Consider the following 22,502-nt stretch of genomic DNA (forward strand, 5'->3'; position numbering starts at 1 on the left):
GAGAGGCAACCTCACATTGATGCTTCTCTCCCTCTTTCTCATTCCTTTCCCCTCTCTAAAAATAAAATCTTAAAAAAAATTTTTTTTCAGCAACTTAGAGTTCCGCTGTTATTTATACCAAGCTTTGTGTTGGTTATTGGGGATACTCTTCTTCACTACTAGTTCTCACAGGGGCAGTTCCACCTCTTAGACTGAGGATTTAAATTTTTGTGGATAGTTTTTTGGTCAGAACAATGATTGGAAAAACCACGGGCATTAGAGTCTCAAGCAAAGGATATAAATATTCTGCAATGCAAGAGATGGTGCCACAGAAGGAAAAATTGTCCCACAGTATACTATTTCTGAAGTCCTATTAAACATTCAAGTGAGTGAAAAATCTGTTTATAATCAGCCTAGAACCTGTTTATGCATACATGTATACACATACATATTCTTTCTCCCAATTCCTGGCAAAAGCTCCTAAAACCCTTGTAAATTCCTAAATAGATCACTAGGAGCATCTTTTGTTCTAATGGGGTGACCACTGGATGGCTTGTGGATGGGAGCTGGTCACCAGCAAGGCCAAGCCACAGAAGCTTGGGAGTTTCAGCCCCACCTGCCCGTTCTCCAGAGAGGGGAGAGGGGCTGAAAATGGAGTTGATTGATTGTGCCCACATAAGGCATAAAAATCCCAATAGTGGGAGGTTCCGAGAGCCTCCAGGTTGCAGAAAACATCCACGTACTGGGAGGGTGCCCTACCCCAACTCCACAGGGACAGAGCTCTGCACTTGGGACCCTCTCAAACCTCACCTAATGCATCTTTCCACCTGGCTGTTCATCTACATCCTTGATCATATCCTTTAATAAACTGGTAAACAGAAGTGTCTTCCCGAGTTCTGTGAGCCGTTCTAACAAATAATAGAATATGGGGGGAGGTCACAGGAACTTCTAGTTTGTCACTAAGTTAAACAGAAGTTGTGGCTATCCCCAGGAACTCTTGCTGCAATTGTCATTTAAGGTGGCGGGGGGGGGGGGGGGGGGGCATTCTCACAGGACTGAGCACTTGCAGGATCTGACACTATCTCCAGGTAGTCAGAACTGAGTTAAATTGTAGGACACCCAGCCAGTGTTGCAGAATTGCTTGGTGTGCGGGAAAATAATTCCCACACATTTGGTGACCAGAAATGTCCCAAGTGAAGTGTTCTCTATGAAAGTAAAGGAGAAAGACACACAGGAAGGGAAGAACTGGGAGTTTCCCAGTTCCCAAAATAGCAACTACCCTGAAACTGGACAGATTTTATTCTTTGTTTTGTGTGCAACTTATGAAGAATGTAAACAATTTCAGGAAATAATGTCACCAAGGCCACATTATATTACCATTAGGGTACTATATGTTACTTTTAAATTACATGGGTAGTTAAGTGTATTAGTTATTTATTGCTGTGTTGACAGATTATCCCAAAACTTAGTGACAAACACAATATACATTTATTACACGGATTCTGTGGGTCAGGATCCTGGGTGCAGTTTAGCTGGGTGCCTCTGGCTGAGGGTCCCTTACTACACACTCAGGGTGCAGGCTGGGGCTGCAGCCTCATATGAAGTACTGCTGAGGAAGGACCCACTTCCCAAACTGCTCACGTGGTTGTCAGCAGAACTCAGTTCCCTTGGGGTGTTAGACCAAGGGCCCCAGTCCTTCCCTGGCTGTTGCCAGAGGCCTCCCTCAGTTACCTGCCACACAGTACTCTCCATGGGGTGGTTTACAGCATGCAGCTGGCTTCTCTCAGAGCAGGTGAGAGAGAGAACCAGGAAGAACACCCAAGCAGAAGCCAGGTTTTTTTTTGTAACCTCACCTTGGAAGCAACACCCCATCACTTACAGTCATTAGAAGTCAGTAAGTGGAGCCCACACTCAAGGGGTGGGCGCTACACAAGGATGAGAACACCAGGAGGCATGCATCATTGGGGGCAGAGAGGCTGCCTATGACAATGGGTTATTGCGTCTGTGACTTTTCACTTCAGAATAATGAAGGGCACATTACAATGTATTTGTTACTCGAGGTAGATTATCAAGTCCGACAGGACTGAGAACTGCCATGTCAGGCAGCGATGAAATGCCAGCCTTGTGCAAGGGGATCAGGGGTAGAGCGTTCCCAAGGTCCCGTATCAGGGAGGCGGACAGGTAAAACGTGCTGGATACACACCGAGGAGGACCATGCAGCAGTCAGAAACAATCCACTAGCTGTCTAGGGCGATAGCCCCCTGAACGCGCCCAATCTTGTGTGATCTCGGAAGCTAAGCAGGGTCAGGTCGGGCCTCGTTAGTATTTGGACGGTAGAAGCGACCCACTAGCGATGTGGGCGGAGCTTAGAAACATTGGTAAATTTGAAAAGAAACACAATGAGATCTGTAACACAATACCATTTATGTAAATTAAACATACACACACACAAATACATATTTTAGAGTGACATAAAAAAGCATAACATTTAAATATACTAGTAAGGTGGCGGGGTAAGAGAAATGGGAGGAGGGACGAAGGTAATGCAGAGAGACAAAGGACACGTGGAGGACTTTGGAGGTGCCAACTATCACAGTATGTCATGAACTGTGCAGTGTGAATAGTTCAATCTTCTGAACTGGAGATCCAAGATATAAAGGGGAAAAAAATCGCAGTGTAATAAGAAGAGCAGAAAAAAGTGCAGAGAGTGAAAAGTCAGGGCGTGCTTCCACAAGGCGTTCCGTGTGGCTTGCCAGAGGCAGGGCTGTTGGGCTGGGGTGCAGAGTGAGTCTGCGGTGAAGCTGCCGTTAGAGTGTGAAAGGCCTTGTCTGCTCTCTTCCAACTGCCAGAGTTCCCGGGTGGTCTGGAAGCAGAAGCATCACAGGCCCTTTTGAAAAAGCTCGCTTTCACAGGCAGATGACCGAGGGAGGATGAGAGGCCACCCGAACCTGAATGAAGAGGAAGAAGGAATTTAGGAAGAGAATTGACAGGGCTTTGTGTCTGAATGAATCTGAGTGCTGTGGACGGAGATGTTCACATGCAGATTGACGCTGTAACTAACATTAATTGGAATGTAAAAGGGGAAGGCGATTGGGGCGGGAAGAAAACGAATTCAGTCTGAGAGGGGTCCAGATGGACGTGCAGGTCTGGAAATCCACGGAGAAATGGGGAAGGGAGGAAACAGCATGGAAGACCTGAACGCTGGAACAAAGGCCAGAGAGAAGGGAGGTGAAGGGCAGATCCTTAGAAAAGGAAAATCAAGACAAAGAAAAGACTGAAGGAATGGCTCAAGAGATAAAAGATAAAAAAGACATAGAGTAGGAAGAGAGAGAGAGGAGGAGAGGAATATATTTTGAACCCCCCCCCACACACACACACACAAAATTCAAGAAGCAGAGAGTGGTCTGGTGCGCTCAGTGTTAAAGAGATTAAGAGATTGAAGAAAGGCCTGGGTTTGACCGTAGGAGGTGGCAGAATAATCAGGACACACCAGTTTGAGGGCAATGGTGAAGACGAAAGCCAGATCATAGGAGATTAAGGACAGTGAAGAGTGGAAGGCAAAGAGCCCTGTCTGGGGAGGCTCAGTTGTTTGGGCACTGTCCCACAAAGTCAAAGGTCACTGGCTCGATTCCTGGTTGGGGCACAGGCCTGGGTTGCAGGCTCAGCCCTCATCAGGGTGCGTGCCAGAGGCAACCGATGGATGTTTCCCTCTTTCTCCCTCCCTTCCCCTCTCTCTAAAACTAAGTTTTAAAAAATAATTTTTAAAAAAAGAAAAGAGAAAAGTAGCCTTCTAGGGCAGCAGACTCAAGGAAAGTAGACTCTGAATAAATGATAGCAAAAAAGGGACAATGAGCTTTTAAAGAGATTTGTTCACAGAAGAATGCAGAGAGGCAGACAGGGGCGGCTGAGTTCTGTGAGGATAATTTGCAAGGAATCGCAGGGATGGGGCTATCGGAAAGGAGAAGCGCAGGAGGCTGGGTGGTGGGCTGGAGCCATGATGGACGAGGGCAAGCAAGCAGTACCAGCCAGACCCCAAATTTAGGCAGAAACTGCAGTCCCACCCTCTCCCTGACCCCTCTTCACCCTCACTCCCTCCCCTCCACCCCCTGCCTTTGGGGCTTAGTGAGGTGGCGTAATTTCCACAATGATTTTATGCAATCTTAATGAACCTTGCTTGTTTACCAAATAATGCCCACAGTCTGGTTAAGCAGGCCAGCTCTGAGGTCAAATGAGTCGGATTTGAAATCTGCTGAGCTCCTTCGAGACCAATGACTCCACCTCTCCGTAGATCCATGTCCTCATCTGTGAGATCGGGGAAAACAGTAGTTACTGACCTTATAAGCTTATTACAAGGCTTAGATGTGCTCTTACCCACAAGGGGCCCAGTGCAGTAACTGGAATGTAGCGAACATCCCATAAGTGTCCTATGTTTTTACTCAAGAACCTACCTTTCAGCCTAACCTGCTGTTCTCCTTCGTGAACTCCACATCCTAGCTCCACAAGGTCACGATCCATCATTCACGAAACAAGTATTTATCAAGCACCTGTAAAATGTTCGGCACTTGCTATGGGACTGTGGATAAAATGACAGACCATGCAAATACACAGCCAGGGACTTACAGCCTCACAATGCAGCAGGGTGTGGGGGGTGGGGGGGGACATGAATTAAGTAGATAATGGATGCTCTGACCCTGGCTGGTGTGGCTCAGTGGGTTGAGATCCAGCCTGGGAACCGAAAGGTCATTGGTTTGATTCCTGGTCAGGGCACTGTCGATGGGTGACATCCATGTTTCTCTCCCTCTCTTTCTTCCTTCCCCTCTCTCTAAAAATAAATAAACAAAATCTTTTTTAAGAAAGCATTTAGATAATGTATGCTCTGGGAGTTTATGGCGGGGCAGGGGGCCCAAGGTCAGAGGAACCTCCCTGGAACAAGTGAGGTCTGAGCTCCAGGGAGGTTCCTGTGAGACCTGTGTGAGGACTGGAGTTAGCTGGTGAAGGAAGGAGAGGGGACCGCACAGTGCGACCTTGTACCTTCCCATCTCTGTGCCTTTGAGCTTTTACTCCTTTCCTTTGCACTGACACGCTACAGGCCCAGCTCAGACGCCTGCTCCTCTATGGAGCCTTCCCCGAGCCCTCTCTTCTTTCCGCTCCCAAAGCACCATTTTCATTTTCCTGCAACACGTCTCATTTTCAACTGCATTTTCTGGTGATTTATACGCCCAGCTTACCTTGTCCACTAAATCTTAAACTTATTAGGAACAGAGCGTGTATCTTTCTTCTCTGAGTTCCCAAAGGCTGGCACATTCCTTGTGCATAGAAGACCTGGAACAAATATTTGCAGCATAAATTAATGCCTGTTTGACAGCCCTTTTCAAATATGTTGTCATTCAAATGAAGCTATTGTTGCAAACTGTGCCTTTGGGACTGATTTTACTCTTTAGTTAAACCAGAATGCCATCGTCATGGTCCCCAGGGCTGATTAGTGTTTGCCACAGGGACTGAAACAGCCCCAACAAAGGGGCCACTGTTCTTGAGTAACAGGCGTTTGGCAACAACTGCCCGTCCTTCGTCCTTCCGTGGAGACTGGAGTGAACTGAGGAAGGACTGTCTGAGTTGAGTCCCCAGCCAGTGGGGCTCTATCGCAGTTGGGTGGCAAGAGCTAGTGACCCTGATGTGAGGCTCTGGGGCTGGGCTGGGCAGGGCGACAGAAACACAAATGCTTGAAACAAAATCATCAAAGATCAGTATCAGGAACAGCATCCTAATCTGAGGCAGCGCGATAACAGACGGAGGGAGCTTTGAAGTCAGACCTAGGTCTGAAGCTACGTTATCTCATCCATCTGCCTTCTCTGAGCCTCAGATCTCTTCTTGAAAAGATATTGTGCAAATATCTTTTGGTGGTGAAGACCCAAGGTAAGGTCTTTACACACACAGTGCCTGTACTCTGCTAAACTGTGTTTACACACATACCTTATCATCCCCAATAAAGTTTGTTCCCTAAGAGCAAGGACTCATCTTTACTTGCAAATCTAGCAAAGTGACCAGCATGTAGCAGACACTGGTAAATATTTTTTAAAACGAACAACAACAACAGTAACAGCTAACATTTCTGGGCACCCTTACTTCATGCCAGGTGTTGTGAATAGTAATTCACTTAATCCTTCAACAACCCTAGAAAGGAGCAGCCATTATAACCAACTTTACAGAGAGTAACATAATACTGTAATTTTAAAAAATGTAAAATTGTTGGTATAACTGATTTTGAAATGCAAATGTGGTGAGATTTGCTTTATATTCAAATAAGTAAACTGTAAAAACTGGAAAAGAAAAAACATGGTAGAGGGGAAGAATAAGGAAACAAACAAGTATGAGTGAGTGAGAAGAAAGAGTGGGAAGGAGAGGAAAGATAGACACATGAAAAAAGAAAGAGAAAAGGGTAAACTCTGAGCAGAGTGAAATATACCCGCTTATTCAAAATAAGGTGTTGGGTCTCTCTCCGTCCTTGAAAGCATCATTAGACAACTGATGACTCTGCGTATGTATGTGTGGGCCTGCGCCTGGCCGTCTCAGGTTTTGTCCCATATATCTTCCTTCTTTGTTTGTTTGTTTATTCTACATTTATGTGTATTATCTCAAGGAGTCTGTTCTGCATCAGCTTTTTTGTTTTGCCTCCAGGAGGCTTTGCTGGCCTTTCTTTTGCGTGACAGAGCGGGCCGCAGCCAGCAGATGGCACTGTGGCAAGGGCGGCAGAGTCCCTCCAGGAGGGTGACAACCACCGCGGATAGCTAACCTTACAATTTCATCTTCGGAGGGCTCGGAGTTGCTCTCTTACCCGGAGTCTAATAAAGCAGGCCGAGTTGTACGCAGTTAAGGATTTCAATTCACAGGACGGAATCTGAGACTTTGTCTCCACCCTCTCCACTCCCGACCCCCACAAAAAACTGACGGTATCTCTCTCGTCAGCTTGTGAAAGTGTTGTGGAAAGCGCTGTCAGATATCTCCAATGTCTGGTGCAAAAAGCCAAGGGGATCACAGCATCAACTAGATACAGGAGATAATAGACACGCTCCTGAAAGTTTAAGGTTAAATCCATACAAACAAACAGGCAATTATCTGAACGTTTCCCGACAACGTGGAGCTTTAGGATCTAAAATATGAGACTTGTTTTTGTTATAATTTCCTTATTTCATTTCGAAAGTTCAGACGCAGCCTGGCTACTCAGATTTCCTTAAGGAGTAAGAAAGGGCCGCACGGCAAGGGCAGTCCTGGAGGTCACAAGGGGCCCCTCTTCACCCCCCGCGTGAGGGTTCTCACGTGGAAGCCCAGGAAGGACCAAGACCTCTCTGTTGCAGGTGGGCTACAGACATACAAACGCACATAGCAGCCGCCACAGCACACAATACAGTGCAAAGCTGCAAATCCTTGTCAGCCACAACAACGTGAACGTGTCAGGTTGCGCCCCAGCACTAATCCCGCACAGGCAAGCTATAGAGATTTGGTTACCATGGCCACGCAGGACGCCTGCCGGATTGCGCGCTTCTTACTCAAACGTCAGCACGCAAAACTACCCACTCAGGTCCCGTAGCTCGACAATCTGCTAGCCACCCCTGATTGCGGTAGGTGCTCGCCTCCCTGCCCTTGCGCCTGCGCACTACGGTTCCTACCAGTCGCTGCGGCCGGGATCGGGAAGTGTCCAGCGAGAGCTGGGTTCCCCCCGCCTTCGGCTCCCACCGCTGATCCCGGATCCCTAGCCAGGCCCGGGCCCAGCCGCCATGACGAACGGTGAGAGCCAATGCTCAGAGCGGAAGATGGGAGGGAAGGACCATGGGAGACGTGGCGGGCGGGGCCGGGACTGACGTGGCCGGTCTCCCCGCCCCCTCCCCCCGCTCAGCCCCTCTTGGCCTCTCAGGGTGCCCCGGACTCCTGTCCTCTAGACCCCTCCCGGGTCCTCGGGTCTCCTGCCCGTCTAGAACCCTAGTGCCTCTGGTGCCCACACCCCGCATCCTCGGTTCCTACTCTGTGCTTGCCCTTCTCCCTTTCCTAGAAGTTCGTTCTGGCCCTTACAAGCCCCTTGGAATGGCCAGTCTGGGATGAACCACTGCTTTAGCACCAAGGAAAAGACAGGGCCTTCCTCCCAGCCCCCTATGTTTTCATGCTTTCCGACAGTAGGACCAAGAAATCACAGAGGACCTCAAGCTGAACACTTTTGAGGGGTGAATGTTCGAGCCTGAAATGGTCTTTTTTTTGAAGCAATGCTGGACAGCTTTCTCTTGTTTGATTCTAAAGATGTGTCTGGGTGATTCTGGAGACCCTGGCTAGTACTGGCTTTAGATACTGCCTTTCCTAAATGAAGTGGCAGCTGCCACCCTGTTCACCCGACCTCATTTTCTCGGCCTCTTCAAACACTTTACAGAGGTGATTTCTGAAATCCAGGGAAGGGAGGGAAGCAGGGCTTTTCATGGTCTTTCGCGTCAGCCTTACGGGAAAGAACGGAATGCCTTTAGGCAGTGTGATTGGAGGGGCACAAGAAAGCATTTCTCAGAACCTTCTCCATAGCCTGGCACCGAAGATTCATATTCCCCCTCCTTGTCAATGTTGGCGTTATCTGCAAAAAGTTACGGTAGGAAAAGACTAGCACATAAGATATCATTCATCATAAAGGTTCAGTGTATGTAGCCCTGGCCGGGTAGCTCAGTTGGTTAGAGTGTAGTCCCCATATGCCAAGGTTATGGGTTAAGTCCTGGGTCAGGGCACATACAAGAATGAACCAATGAATACATAAATAAGTGGAACAACAAATCAATGTGTTCCCTCTCTCTCTAAAATCAATAAGTAGGAAATACTGATTTACTGAATCTTTTGTGACACCTCACTGTGAGAGTTTTACTGGAGGGAGAGAGGGAGGTAGAGTAGTCCGGCACTGGCAGATGCTGGTTACGTCAATTATCTTTTCGGAGCTTCCTGGGCCGCCAGAGACCTGAGGTTACTAGGTACAGGAGAAGGGACATCACCCAGAACGAGAAGTCATCTGCACCAGAAAATAAGAGAGCAGTCTGACACATAAAAACCACTGAATAAACTTTAGTCACTCTCCCTTCTTTGTGGAGGGACGCCTTCTTTTTTCTTTTTTTCGTTAGGCGATTTGTTGTGCTTACATGTATGAGACATAGCTCAGTTTACATATGTAAGAAAAAGAATTGTTCAAAGTTTTTTTCCCCCACAAAATTGTTCCACTGTGTTGAAATGTTGAAGCCTCAGGAAGATGGTATACATTTTACGAGAATCTGTTGCCACCCTGGTAGAATTTGGTTTGTAAGTAGGGTCCCATGCATGAAATGTTAGATAAACCTAGGAAAATTGTAGTCATGGATTCTAACTCCTGCAATTTCCATGAAACTCCACTTTTTGCCTTAACATTTTCTTCAACAGAGGCAGATCTGAGAGACTTGCTTAAATATCTAGCTCTCCTTTATCACACAAGTGATTTATGATAAGAATGTGTTCAGTTGTCGCCCTGGCTGGCATAGCTCAGTGGATTGAGCGTGGGCTGTGAACCAGGCATTGCAGGTTTGATTCCCAGTCAGGGCACATGCCTAGGTTGCAGGCCATGGCCCCCAGCAACTGCACATTGATGTTTCTCTCTCTCTCTTTCTCCCTCCTTTCCCTCTCTAAAAAAAAAAAAAAAAGAAAAAGAAAAAAAATGTGTTCAGTTTTCTCAGCCGAGGCTCCAAGGATTTTTCGGACTCTCTCATCCTCTGGCCAACACTGGCCATTCCCGGGGGGCTGATCGCACGTGGAGTGATGCACTTTTCAAGGATTCGTAGTTCTTAAAAGGGGAGAGGAGGGAAGGGCAGGGCAGAGTGCAATTGTAAGGGGGATGGATACAAGCAATTTTGGGGAACGGTAAGGTCACCTTGCTAGTCCCAGGACGGTGGCTTCCTCAAGTCAAGGGTTGGCACGCTTTTGAGGTTATCGTCTTGATAATGTGTCACACTCTGCTCCCTGGAGTTCTCCAGGGGATGATCTGTGCCAAAGGGATTAGCACCAAAGGTGTTCTTTTCATCCTGTAACAGTGTACTCCTTGGATGGGATTCTGGTGTTTGGCTTGCTCTTTATTTGCACCTGTGCCTACTTCAAGAAGGTTCCCCGTCTCAAAACCTGGCTGCTGTCGGAGAAGAAGGGAGTCTGGGGTGTGTTTTACAAAGGTAAGAGCGCGCCTGCCCGGGCAGAGGAGCGCGCTGTCGCTGGGCTGCGAGGTGTGCTGCAGAGTGGGGGTGAGATGGGCTGGGGTTGGGTTCGGTTCCGCTTTTACATATTTGTTTGACATTGAGGTAATTTTAATATTCTCCGTGGAGGGAAAGGTATACAAATTAAACAATTTTAGACTGGACTGGTATTGTTGGGAGGAATATTTTCCCAATGAAAAGTTTTTCTGAAAATCTGGAAAGAGTATATTGGAGTCTGTTAAGTTTTGATTTGATTAACTGAAATGCTTTTTTATTTTTTATCGTGGGCACCTTCATTTGGAATCCTATCTAAAGCTGCAACATAGGGCAAAATATAAACAAAAGGTATATATATTTTTTAAGAGATTTTATGTATTTACTTTTAGAGAGAGAGGAAGGGAGGGAGAAAGAAAGGGAGAGAAACATCAGTGTGTGAGAGAAACATTCATCCATTGCCTCTCACGTGCCCCCAACTGGGGAGCTGGCCTGCAACCCAGCCATGTGCCCTGCCTGGGAATCGAACTGGTGACCTTTCAGTTTGCAGGCCCGCACCCAGTCCACTGAGCCACACCAGCCAGGACATAAAGAAAAGGTATATCCGCCTAGAACCTAGGGTAGGATTTCAAGACATTCCCAAGTAGGTCTCATCGTCTGTGACTAAAAAGTTCAAACTACCCCCTTGAAAGGGAGGGCCGATATGAAGGGCAGGCCATGATTCCTTTTCCCTGCTTCCCGTTGCCTTCCAGCTGCTGTGATCGGAACCAGGCTGCACGCTGCTGTGGCAGTCACCTGCGTCATCATGGCCTTTTACGTCCTGTTCATAAAATGAATTCCAGAGCATCCATCTCGTCAACTGCCAACCAAGGGGACGAGGGTGAAGGACCTGTCGGGGGCCTGGGACCAGCATAGGAGAGTTCAGCTGAAATCATCCGAGGCCCCAGGATGACACCACAGCTTCTGCCCCTCCCATATGTGGGGAAAACTCACGGTCACAAACATTATTTATGCTTCAGGGGACTCCAGAAAGCCAACTCCTCCAATCAGTCCTCGCAGACAGTGCATAATGCCCAGATAAATTACACGCGTCGGTGATAACATTACATACCTCCTGCTTAGAAACCTGTCATCTGTTTGGTTCCTCGGCCCTCGCCAGGATCTTTTCATACTGAAGATCTTTAGGGAAGGACATAAGCTGTGTTCAGATGTCTTGGAAAGAAAGAATTTTCGAGACTTGACTTTTTTTCCCCCGTTGTTGTGATTTAGATTTGGCAGGTTGGAAGAGTGTGGGGAACTGGGTGGGAAACAGGAGTTGTCCAATGCCCAGAAATATTTGGCTTTGGAAACTCATCTTTCATATACTCATCTGGCACCATGAGAGAGTGGCATGGTCCTCGCTGCAAAAAGAGAAGAGGTGAAGTCACTGTTCTGTGTGCTGGAAGCTGCAGAGTTTGGCCAAGATGGTCTGGGCCGGCATGAGATTTGGGAGCTTCCTGTCTGTGATGAAAGCGGAAGGCAGCAACTCAGACAAGAAGAAAGGTTCTGTTCACCAGTACCCCCAAAAGGAGACATCACCCCAACCGATGGTGTAAGAAGATAAATCCACTGATTCTCTTTTCCTAAGCCTTTTTATATTTTCTAAACTACTGAGTGCTAAATACTCAGTCTTAAATGCCACCACTAGGGAGAAGAGAAATGATTGAAGAAGTAATTGTTTAATGTATTTGCAGCTAGAGTAGAAGAAATAAATCTAGTATATTCAGATACTAGTAAAGTCATCTAGTAGAAATTAATTGTGATGTTAGATGGGAGTTTTGTTATGTTATCCATGATGCAAACCTATCCTTTGTTTAAATTTGTGTTGTTACGGCCATTTTTAGTTGATTACTACTTTTCTCAGCCAACTCTTAATTTTCTTCATATTACAATCCTCTTTAGCTGTCCTTGGTAAATTCTGTATTATATGAAAATGAGAAATTCAAATGAGAGAAGTTGCTAATATTCATAGGCATATTTGGACAGTTCATAGACTCCATGAATAAATGAGGGTGCTTCTTAAAGTAAAGGAAAACAAAGGCTTGCAACTGGATTGATGACTTTTCCATAGAGTATGATAACTCCTGAGCAAATCGTTTTAGACGACTCAATATTTGAAGAGGAGACTTCTACATTTCCTCCTCCTCTTATCAGCAAAAAAATCAAATATTACATTTTTGAAGCCTAGAACTTCTTTACTTAAAAAAAAAGTGGGTCTAAAATTATTGTAGAAAGCAAGCATGTACCTGGGTCTACTAGTTGCCTTGTCCATTGGAATAAAACTCGACTGTGGACACGTTAGCTGTGCTTGACCCCTGTGTGGTAGCAAATTGTGTTTTGTCGTACTCTGAAAGGACAGAAGCTGCGAGGAAGTTAGGTTCTGAAACAGGCGGTTTCGTCTTTGCAGGTTTTTCGAAGTACAGAAAGTCATTATGTAAACACTACATGTCTCATCATCTCAGAGTTGTGGCTGTGGTCTCGTCAGGAACTGGTTCACAGGGTAACTTTCAATGATTCATAGGTTTTCCGTGGTCATTTCTGAGGACCTTTCACACGTGAGAAAGGAAATGGGAAAGAAGTTACACCTCCTGGGGTGTGAGTTTGGGACCTGTCGGCCAATGGGGTGTCTCTCCCCGGAAACACAGGTTCAATGGGTTTGCAGTTGTTACTGTGTAGCTTTAATGACTTTTGTTTTCTAATAGGGCTAATGTCTCTAAGCTTGGTGCTTAGAGCTCTTTCAGGTTTTAAACTAGTTTCATTTCACAGTTCTGGTTATTTAAACCAATATTTGCAGCTTCCTGAGCAGGTCACCTTGACTCTTGAATCGTAATATTTTGAGATGTTTTCATTCTCGAATATACCAAAAAGTGCACAGAGCGAAGGCAATTTACAGCAAAGCAAAACAGAACAAAAAAATACACAGCTTATTTCACTTTATATAAGCAGATCAGCAGAAACCTGTTTAACTCATTACTTTGCTTGATGTTTCATATTCTTTGACTGAAAACTGTAGCAAGTGTTCCTCTAAGAGAGTCTTAGGAGTGGAAGAATGGGGACAGCAACATCAGCCCTGGTCCAAACTGGCATCACCATACACCCTGAACGCCTGGGGGGGAATGAAGTCAGCTTTTTATAGTTGAAATACAATTTTTTATTCACCACTGTCTGCACAAATCCTGGAAAATAAAATTTCTTTCCCTACTGCTTTTGTCTACTTTATTTGCCACATGCTGAATTTTTTGAACTTTGTTCAATCTTCCCTTGGTTTCTGCCCGTAGTGTACCTTTTTAATTTGAATTAATTAGTCCCATCATTCCTGTTTACACCTTCACAGGAATGTGTAATACACACAGTCCAGAGTCTGTGAGAGTAGCTGTCTCCTTTGGGGGGAGCTGATACACGTCACACTGCACATATCAGCATATATATATATGAATAAATTTTGAGGTGTATCAAGGTAGATGATACTCCCAAATACATTTTACCTACCACTATTGAAATACAAGTATCATCTGCCCTTAACTAGCCATAAACTTCCTTCAGATGATACCAGGTTACCCAGGCACACACCTACAAAACCCTTGAGCTATGGGGTTCTGACACGTTGGATACTTTCCCCTACGTGTTCACTCCAAGTGCATGGCGAGACCGACAGAAGTACAAGTTACAACTGCACAAACTATTTTCTAGTCTCCAAAAGTCTTCTGATTTGTCTTCCCCCCACATACACCTATTTCATTGAAAAAGGAGAAGAAACAGACATTAAAATTGTGCTCTCTGGTTGTAAAAGGAGCTAATTCTATTTATATAACGACCTGTGGTTTTCCCTTCACGCACTCTGGAGGTTGAGTCTGGCAAGTTTAAACGGATACACAAGTAGATGAAGGGTCAGCAGTATGCCTGCCACAGCATCAAGTTCTGGGGAGCAGAAGGGCTCTGCCTTCCTACCTTGACTCCTTTAATCTAGTCTCACCTTTCCCTTTGGTAAAATCGTACTTGCCTCCTGCCTTGGGAGAAGGAACTCCTGGAGAAGCTGATGTTGGAAAACACCAGGATTTATTTGCGTTGTGCGTGGGAGAGGAGTCATCCACCTATTATTGAAATTGAATCAACTTATATCCAGAATTTGGATCAAAGGTCAAAGAAAAACTGCAGATACGGGTATAAATCCGTAGCTGCACAAAGATCAAAAGCCCACCAGGATTCCGTACTGCGGGAATTTGTTCTGCCAGCTCCTACGACGCAGCTTCCCCTCCGAGCCACGCGAGGGCAGCAAAGCGCGCGCGGGACGAGGGTCGGTGCTCGCCGTTTCCTCCCAGAATCCTCCGAGACGGGAAGGGCGGAGGAGTTTAAAAGAGGTTGCAGACTTCCGCTGCTCCCTGGAGGGAGGGCGGCCTGGGGCGGTATGGCTGTGTTCTGTGACAAAGTGGCGCGTGGCTGATGGGTGCGAGCCGAGTGTGTGCGTGGACGCGTGAATGTGATCGTGCCTGGGGTGTGCAAGGCGAGTGCGTGGCCCCTGTGCTCCTCCCCCCGCCTACACATTGATCTTATTTGATCGGGTTGTGACCCCAGCCGCTCCGGGCCGACCCGAGATGAAAAGCTCCCCTCCTGCGAAGCCCCCTTTTCGGGGCGCTGTGCAGCGAGGCCCCTCGGGTGGCGGCACGCCGCGGCCCCGGAGTCGGTCCTACGGGGCTCGGCGCTCAGAAGTGATGAATTGATCAGATAGACGAGGCCGGGCTTGTCCCGGGCCGCTGATTATCGAGGCGATTCTGATCTGAGCCGGGCCCCAGGATGCGGCCGCCAGTGGTGCGCGGCTAAAGCGTTAGCGGTCGGTGGCGGGCCGGGGCGCGCACGGGCGAGGGCCGAGGGTGATTGAGCCCGTAGGCCCGCGGAAGCGAAGCCGGGAAGGAGGTTTTATTCATCTCTAGCGCTCCTCCCCCCTGTTTTTTCGTTAGGCCTGCCTTGTCATGATGACTATGGCACCAATACCGGTGCACCCGGCCTCCCGGCACTACACAGCGGCTGCTGCTAAGGGGTATCGGAGTATATATGCAAGTCTCTGTATGCATATGTACACACACACACACTTGAGGAGCTTATAAAAATTCAGATTCCAGGGGCCCGGCCCAGGTTCCCTGAATCAGAATTATCAGGGAACTCTAGGAACCTGTGTATCTTTAACAGCCTCTATGCCTGGATCACAGCCATGACTTCTGATGTTCAGTTATCACCCTGCATGAGGTGACCAACCAGAGAGACCTCTCTCTGCCACTTCCAGCCATTCTCAGTAATAAAAAGTGAAATGTCCTGTTGCCACTTGGCAGCAGATACACTACCTGAATAGTGGAAGAGGCTGGGATCGGTGGTATTTAAGGACCCTGTACCTGAGTACCAGGAAGAAGCCTTTTCCTGTCTCATGCCCAATCTAACAGCAGTTGGCAGTGACTAAGAATCAGGGGCAGATACCAGTACAAACTGACCCAAAGAGAAGGGAATTAACCCACAGCAAGAAGACAGTTGCAGTTAGGACAACAGCAAGGAGCCAGGACCCCAGAGATGGAGCCCCCCATGGAAAAGCAGAGCCCAGCAGATGACTAAATCCAGGAAGTGGGAAGTCTGTTAAGCTTGACATCAGCATAAATACTAATGCTATGTAGAGCTACTAAAATCACAGTGATTGTAAGCTCCCTAAGAGGATGGACTATGTCCATTGTTTGTCCCACACTCAGCTCCGACACCAAGGTTCGCAGTAAACACTGAACGGATGTCTCTAGACAGCTGGAGTGACCAGTTTACAAAATGCGAATGCCTGCAGCCTGCCCCAAACTGCTGTTCTGCCCTAAATCCTTGCAAGTATGCTCAACGAGACTCGTTTCTAGAAGTTGCAAAACTTCCTTCCCATCTTTTTTTTAAATTTATTTTTTAGAGAAAGAAACATCAGTTTGTTGTTCCACTTATTTATGGGTTCACTGGTTGACTCTCGTATGTACCCCGAAGGGGGATCCAACCCACGACCTTGGCGTATCAATCTGGACCACGCTCTAACCAACCGAACTGTCTGGCCAGGGCCCCTCCCATCTTTGAAGAGGAATCGAGTGGCGACTCGTAGCCTATGGGTAACAGACACGTCAGGCTTCATCTTGCACAAGAATTTTTAATGCAGGTGGGCGGCAGGATGATGTTCCACTCTCATTAATTAGTCCAGGGGCCTGTCAACGTTAGGCGGAGAAGAAGCCACCATCGTTCTTTCGGGAGTAGCCTCCATTGGTGGCTGCAGTGTGAGGGGACACTGTGGAGAAAAGAAGGGGGGGCTGTGAATTTCAGGTGCCTTGCCTTCGCGGGGAACCTGGAACCGTCCACACACTCATGGGTGCTATGCAGAAGGTTCCTGTACTGGCTGGGGGAGGGGCACATAGAGCAGGTTTAGGAGGAGGCTGCAGGTGTCTGCCCCACTCCCTGGGGTCTGCCTTTGTTGGCAATTTTTGGCCCCGAGACCGCAGGCTGAGCTAGAGGCTCTGAAAAACTGAATTCATTCCGTAGTCAGCATGCCCCCGGCATGAGTCTGCTATGTGCCAACCTGATCACTGCTGTTTCAAGACCCTCATTACCTCCCATGCTCGCTCCTAGCCAATCGCCCCCTCTCCCTGACTGCTGGGTCCACTTAGGGAAACCTGCACCACCCATCTGCCCTCTAGCACTTACCGATGGACCCCTGGATGCTGTGGATGGATTCCTTCTTAGGGTTGATCCAGTGTCTGATGTTGGTTCGGGACATGATGGGGGGTGGTGAGGGAGGGGGTAAAACCTCAGGGAACTGGAGCTTGATGCTTCTGGAGAATGGTGTGGGGAGGAACGGGGAAGAATGAGGCCAAGCAGGAGAGAAGCGAGGAGAGGAAGAGTTGCATGCAACCTCAGAAATACAGCAGCGAAGGGCGCTTTTTACCCCCTGTGACACGGACCAAAGAGTTTGTTTGTCTATGTAGACAAACACAATCTTGGAGACTCTCTGTTCATTTTAGATAATAGAAACACGGAAACCACTTACAGGCACGGATGTAAACAACACAGAAACCTGTACACAAAAGGCACCTGCTGGTTGTCCTTTCCCAGGTGGCGCTGTACCTTGTGTAACTGGTGGTGCTACAGTTAGGGTGGTGCTGCAGTTAGCAGGTTCCGCCTCCACCTCTTACCCGTGCGTGTCCTGAGAGGTCTCCCGGTGTATCAGGACCCCACTTTTGTCCTTGAACGCCTCCGTGTGATGGTTGTACAAGGTTGCTAAGCGGAAATCCAGATCGTCCTTGGGTATCTAGAGAAAGTCAAGCCCTCCAAGGTTAACTCACCACCTCTGCCCCTGCTCTAGTCAAGTTCTGTTGGGTTCTACTCTTCCCCCAAAAGTGGAGTGAACCTCTTTGGGGCCTGGATCCACTAACTCCTTATAAATCAAATTGTACATAACGATTCTTGTCAATAGGGAGTTCTGTCTTTGTAAAAATATGTTTATTGATTTTAGAGAGAGAGGAAGGGAGAGAGGGAGGGAGAAACATCAATTCGTTACCTCCCAGACACACCCTGACTGGGGAGCTAACTCCTAACCTAAGTATGTGCCCTGACCTGGAACCGAACCCCCAGCCTTTTGGTGTAGGGGAGGATGTGCTAACCAACTGAGCCACGCTGGCAAGGGCTGGAGTTGTCTCTCATGGTGAGGTCTAAGGAGTAGTGAGCTCTCCCTGCAGATGCAGGAACCACTATACTGTCCACAGCTGGGGCTCAGTGGGCCTCATCATTATTCATGGTTATGTTCAGCCTTCGTTTTAGTCAGAAGTGGGAGGAGTCTGGTGAGAAAGTGATCTGCTCCAGAAACCCAAATCTCCTGACTTCCCACAGACCAGAAAAACTGGCGTTTGGTTTTAGATTGGGTGGGACCTTGGACTGGGCAAAATCAGGAAAGACACTGAGGCAGTTAGGAACAGACTACCTTTCAAAGAGAAACGGCATTTCAATATTAGGTACCTCAGCTTCCAAAAAATAAGAATTCCGCCTCATGGAGGTGATCGTCTGAGTTGAGTTGAGCCGATTCCAGGGCTCCTGTTGCTGAGCGAGGTGAGGCGGGTTCTTACATGGCAGTTGCTGCAAAAAAAAAACAACACACGAGGACCTGGCTACCCGACGACAGGGCCTCGCTGATGTGGCGGCCTCAGTGGCATCCACCCCTTAACCCATCCCATTTTAACTGAACCTCAGAGCAACATCTGCAAAGAGAAGGACAATAGGGGCCATGACTCCCCAGGCTTCTGATCCTCCTACATCTTCAATCTTAGAACTGACAGAAATGGGCCAGGAATATAGGGAAAGGGGTGGAGCAGGAGAGGGGGCCGAGGGCGGGGAGCAGACGGGAAAGATGGTGAGCTCAGGCTCAGGTGTCCTGAGTGTGAGGAAAAGGTTAGACTCCTGCTGCCATCACCAGGTGGAAAACAGGAAGTGTGCTACATGCTGGAGAGTGCAGGACAAGTCGTCAGGATCTGGGGTTTGTCCCGGGGAAGTCGTGGCTGAAGCCTGCAGAGCTGAGTGTGGCCACAGGGCAGGAGTGGCCATGAGTGCACAGTGCTGTAACCGGGGGAGGGCAGAGGCAGGCAGCTGCAGGAGACCCAGGAGGGTGCCGTGTCTAAGCAGGTGAGGAGCAGATTTCAGCAAACGGGGAACGATCACTGTGACTCGGGAACGTCAAAGAAAAAGTCCGCTGGACCTTCCATCCTCTAAATAAAACCTCGCAAGCGTGAATGTGAAATGCACATAACTGACTTCTTCATTGTATATAAAGTGCCGTACTGCTCATCGCTGTGCCGTCGGGACCTAGCACAGCCGCCTAACACAGGGTGGTCAAAAATGAAATGCTAGTTGAATCGATGACTGAACTCCAGCGAGCACAACCACAACCTGGTAGAAATCTCATGCAACCTCTCTGATGTTGGAACCCTCTTCCCACCCCACCCCCAAACATGACCGAGAGTGGAGTGTCTCAGCTCAGCGAGACATTAATTGATCAGTGTGTTTCAGGCCAGGCATTGTGTATGCCCAAGAAAGACGGCAAGTGAAACAAGAGAACTGCAAACACGTACGAGGCAAGCACAGGCAGCTCCTCTCTCATCCAGAGAAGGCTACACAAGCCTCGTCAGTTTTATCGGAAGAAGGGCGAGACTGTTTCTCAATGGGAAAGTCAAGCATGAACTCCATCTTCACGTCCACTTCCCTTCCATCTCAGAGAAAGGGAAGCCCCTTTTATTCAAGAATAAGCCTTCTCCCCTGAACCCAGCCCCTCCTTGAGCCGCAGAAACCTGCGCCATCCTGGCATCCCTACACCCAGCCCCTCTCTCTCACTCTGTGTAACCATCTGACTCCGCTGTGTCACCTTCCCTGCAGAGCCAGGCTCTTCCTCCAGAGTCACCCTTTACCATCCTCGCTTCCTCCCTGCTTCCAGTCTGCCCTTCAGCTTGGCCGTGCCCCGAGCCTGCACCATGCTTGTGACCAACGATCCTTGTGTCTGGGTCAGGTGGATCCTTTCCAGACCTGGTCTTGTCTGACCTCGGTAATTTCTGGCAGCATGACTTTGATTTGCTCAAATATTTCCCCCCCACCCTCTGGGGGTCCTGCTCCTCTGGTCCTCCTCCTCCCTCTGTTACTTCTTGGGTCTGCGTCCCCTCTCTGCCCCTCAGACAGTGGCATTCCCCAGGGGGTTAGTCCCTGCTTCCCTTACCCTCACATTCGCTGGATGAGCTCATTTCCTCCCACGGACAGCTCCAACCACCACTCGGACCCTGCGGCTTCCAGACAGACGTCTTTGCTGCAGACACTCAACCGCACTGCCTGCTATGCATCCCACCCAACTGTCCCACGGGCACCACAAAGCAACACCAGCGCCATTGGTCTGAACATCTCTCTCCCCAAACCTGCTTCCCCTGGATGCCTCACTCGTTCAGTATCGGCTAAGCCCTCAGAAGCCTAGGAGTTACCCTAGACTCGTCTGCTCTCTTGCGCTCGTATCCAGTCAGCCACGAAGTCCCATTGGGCCCACCCTCGCCCCTCTCTCACGTCCGCACCTCACTGCTGTGTCCTGCGTCACCGCTCCAGGCCCATTCTTCTTCCTGCTGGAGACGGCTGCCGCCTGGGGCTCCTGCCCCCTCGCTGCGCCCTCTTGCCTCACCCCCAGCCCCGAGTATCCACCTCCACTGTGCTTTCTAAAACGCCCATCTTCTGCGCCGCTCCAGTGCTCAAAAGCCCGATGCGACTCCCAGCACCTCCGAGATGAAGTTCTAGTTCGCCAGCGTGGTGCACGCGGCACACGCAGCCCAGCCTCCACTCGCCCACTCCTCTACCTCCCACCGGCGTCCAGCCAGCCTGGGCTCTGGGCCCCACACAGGTCACCCTTTCTCTCCTCTCCAGCTGTGTGTGCACCTGCCGCTTCCTTTGTTTTGCTGGTGGCCGATGTGTGGTTCCTGTTTCTCCTTCCTAACTCGCATTTCACCTCCTCGCTCACCTGGCCCGGCTCACTCATATTTCGATGTCAAAGCTCACCTGCTCGGGGAGGCTTCCTTCTAGTTCCCAGTTCTCCTGACACATTCATCACCTGTAACTCTGTCACACCTGTGCCATGGTGCGAGCGCTTCTGCTGTTGCTGTTGCTAGTTTGGCTTTTCTAGAGGAGTTTCTTAAGAGCAGGCGTGTACCTAGTTTATCTGTATATCCTCAGCGTTTAGTAGCCCCTTAGAGAGTGCCATACAGTGAATAATAAATGTCGAATAAACAAAAAGAAGCTCTTTGACTGGATTATTAAGCCACAGTGACTATTTAATTCTCCTTATTTTGCACCACGTCGAACCTCCCAACCACATCGACTAGAAAAAAGGGTCATCCGAACTCCCCAATCGCTGACTCACATGCACAAACACACCCCAGCATTAACCAGAGGACGCAGACGGCGGGAAGACAGAGCACGACCTGGTGGCTTTCCAGAGGATTTCCCCCCATTCCCTCTCTCACACCTTTTTGGAGGACAGTCGCCCAAACAGGGCCAAGTGCGGCCTGGTGGAGCCTGGGCCTGTGTGAGCCCCGCTATACCAGTCGTGGCTTCGGAGGGCCAGAGCCCCTGGTTCCTCTGGACTGGGGCTCCACTTCCCTTTGCTCAAAGGCACCTCTGAAACCTTAGCAGACCTCAAGGTGAGCATGTGGAGGCAGGCAGGGAACGGATTTCTCCAGAACCCCAGGGTCCTCCCCGGAGGTCTTCAAGTTACCATCTCTGCCCGCGCAGACAGGAAGAACAGTGCCGTCGGCCCTGCCAGGGAGGAGTCTGTGCAAGAAACCACAGTACCTTGGAAGCCCTCAGTTTCCCCAAGTAGGAATCATCGTTATCCAACATAGGCTGCTGGAAAGGGTCTCGGGTGGGAGGCATGGTAAAATGCCCCGCGAGAGCTCTTAACAGGAGTGGGAAGCCCGCACAGCCGCACACAACCTTGAGCGCGGGAGATGCCGGGTCCCAATTGTTTGGAACGCCCACTTTCGGTTGCCAGGCAACCGCCCTACCGTCTATGACTGAGGTGAGGTCCCATCAATAGGAGCGCCACCTGGCGGTGCAGCGAGGGAGGGCCCCCCCATCCCCCCTCCCCCTACACACACACACGGAGGACGAAGCTGCTGGGAACCGGAGGGCGGCTGAGCACACCTAGGAGCCCCTGGTTCGTGCTCGTAAGCCACAGGTGAAACCACAGAGGCTTCTCGGCGGACAGGGCTAATGCGAAAGACTGCGGTTGGCGAAAGGAGCCCTAAAAGAGGACCCAGATACTTCCTCCTCCCTCGCGCCAAGCAAATGGATTTTTTCCAACCGGCGAGGGAATGGGGATGTGCAGAGAAGCGGGAGCCCACGTGCTGCGCCTGGAAAACTGCCGACTAGGAACATTCTTGCTCTAACCCAGCTTAACTGCACGAGTCCCAAGGCTTGGCATGAGGTCGGTGTGGAGGCCCGGATGGAAGCGCAGGATGGACGGAAGATCCCCAGAGGCGGCTGCCTTTGCGGCAGGTGATACCTTCTAGGCCACTCCCCTGGGCTGTAACTTCCAGAGGAGAGCCGGCGTCTCAACCCCCTTTCCGGCGCTTCGCACACGGGACGTGCTAGTGTCTGTCGAACGCCACATCTGCAGGATTAGAGATGCTCGTAAATAGCCCACGACCCGAGAGGGCCGTGGGAAACATGAATTTGGTGGCGACGGCTTGGAGG

General features: G+C 49.2%; 2 protein-coding genes, 1 long non-coding RNA gene and 1 other non-coding gene across 5 annotated transcripts in view; 2 read left to right on the plus strand and 2 right to left on the minus strand.

Moving 5' to 3' along the window:
- Nucleotides 1-2,388: 2,388 nt before the first annotated feature.
- On the minus strand, nt 2,389-7,759 carry LOC118498148. Its single transcript, XR_004900669.1, has 4 exons — nt 7,644-7,759; nt 5,208-5,301; nt 4,428-4,523; nt 2,389-2,927 (listed from the first exon to the last, which is right to left on the minus strand). It is a non-coding gene; the product is annotated as an uncharacterized LOC118498148 (long non-coding RNA).
- On the plus strand, nt 7,490-13,174 carry TMEM167B (transmembrane protein 167B). Its single transcript, XM_028502730.2, has 3 exons — nt 7,490-7,761; nt 10,053-10,184; nt 10,952-13,174. The coding sequence occupies exons 1-3, from the start codon at nt 7,752-7,754 to the stop codon at nt 11,032-11,034; spliced, it is 225 nt and encodes a 74-aa protein (XP_028358531.1). The 5' UTR covers nt 7,490-7,751; the 3' UTR covers nt 11,035-13,174.
- A 1,438-nt stretch (nt 13,175-14,612) lies between these two features.
- LOC114489295 lies at nt 14,613-15,016 on the plus strand. Its single transcript, XR_003683861.1, has one exon.
- Nucleotides 15,017-16,376: 1,360 nt separating this feature from the next.
- The window catches only part of C14H1orf194 (chromosome 14 C1orf194 homolog), a 60,222-nt gene continuing 54,096 nt past the window's right edge, over nt 16,377-22,502 (minus strand). The window contains exons 1-5 of one of the 2 annotated variants that reach the window (XM_028503159.2): nt 21,600-21,866; nt 18,249-18,365; nt 17,429-17,544; nt 16,941-17,068; nt 16,377-16,527 (exon numbers count right to left, since the gene is read on the minus strand). In XM_028503159.2, coding sequence (XP_028358960.1) covers nt 16,457-16,527; nt 16,941-17,068; nt 17,429-17,544; nt 18,249-18,365; nt 21,600-21,680 — 513 coding nt within the window. In that variant the 5' untranslated portion in view covers nt 21,681-21,866 and the 3' untranslated portion in view covers nt 16,377-16,456. Of the gene's footprint in view, nt 16,528-16,940; nt 17,069-17,428; nt 17,545-18,248; nt 18,366-21,599; nt 21,867-22,502 lie in introns of those variants that run through there. The other variant, XM_036015351.1, reaches the window with a different exon arrangement.

This window comes from Phyllostomus discolor, chromosome 14 (genome assembly GCF_004126475.2).
Source record: "Phyllostomus discolor isolate MPI-MPIP mPhyDis1 chromosome 14, mPhyDis1.pri.v3, whole genome shotgun sequence".
Classification (NCBI taxonomy): Eukaryota; Metazoa; Chordata; class Mammalia; order Chiroptera; family Phyllostomidae; genus Phyllostomus; species Phyllostomus discolor.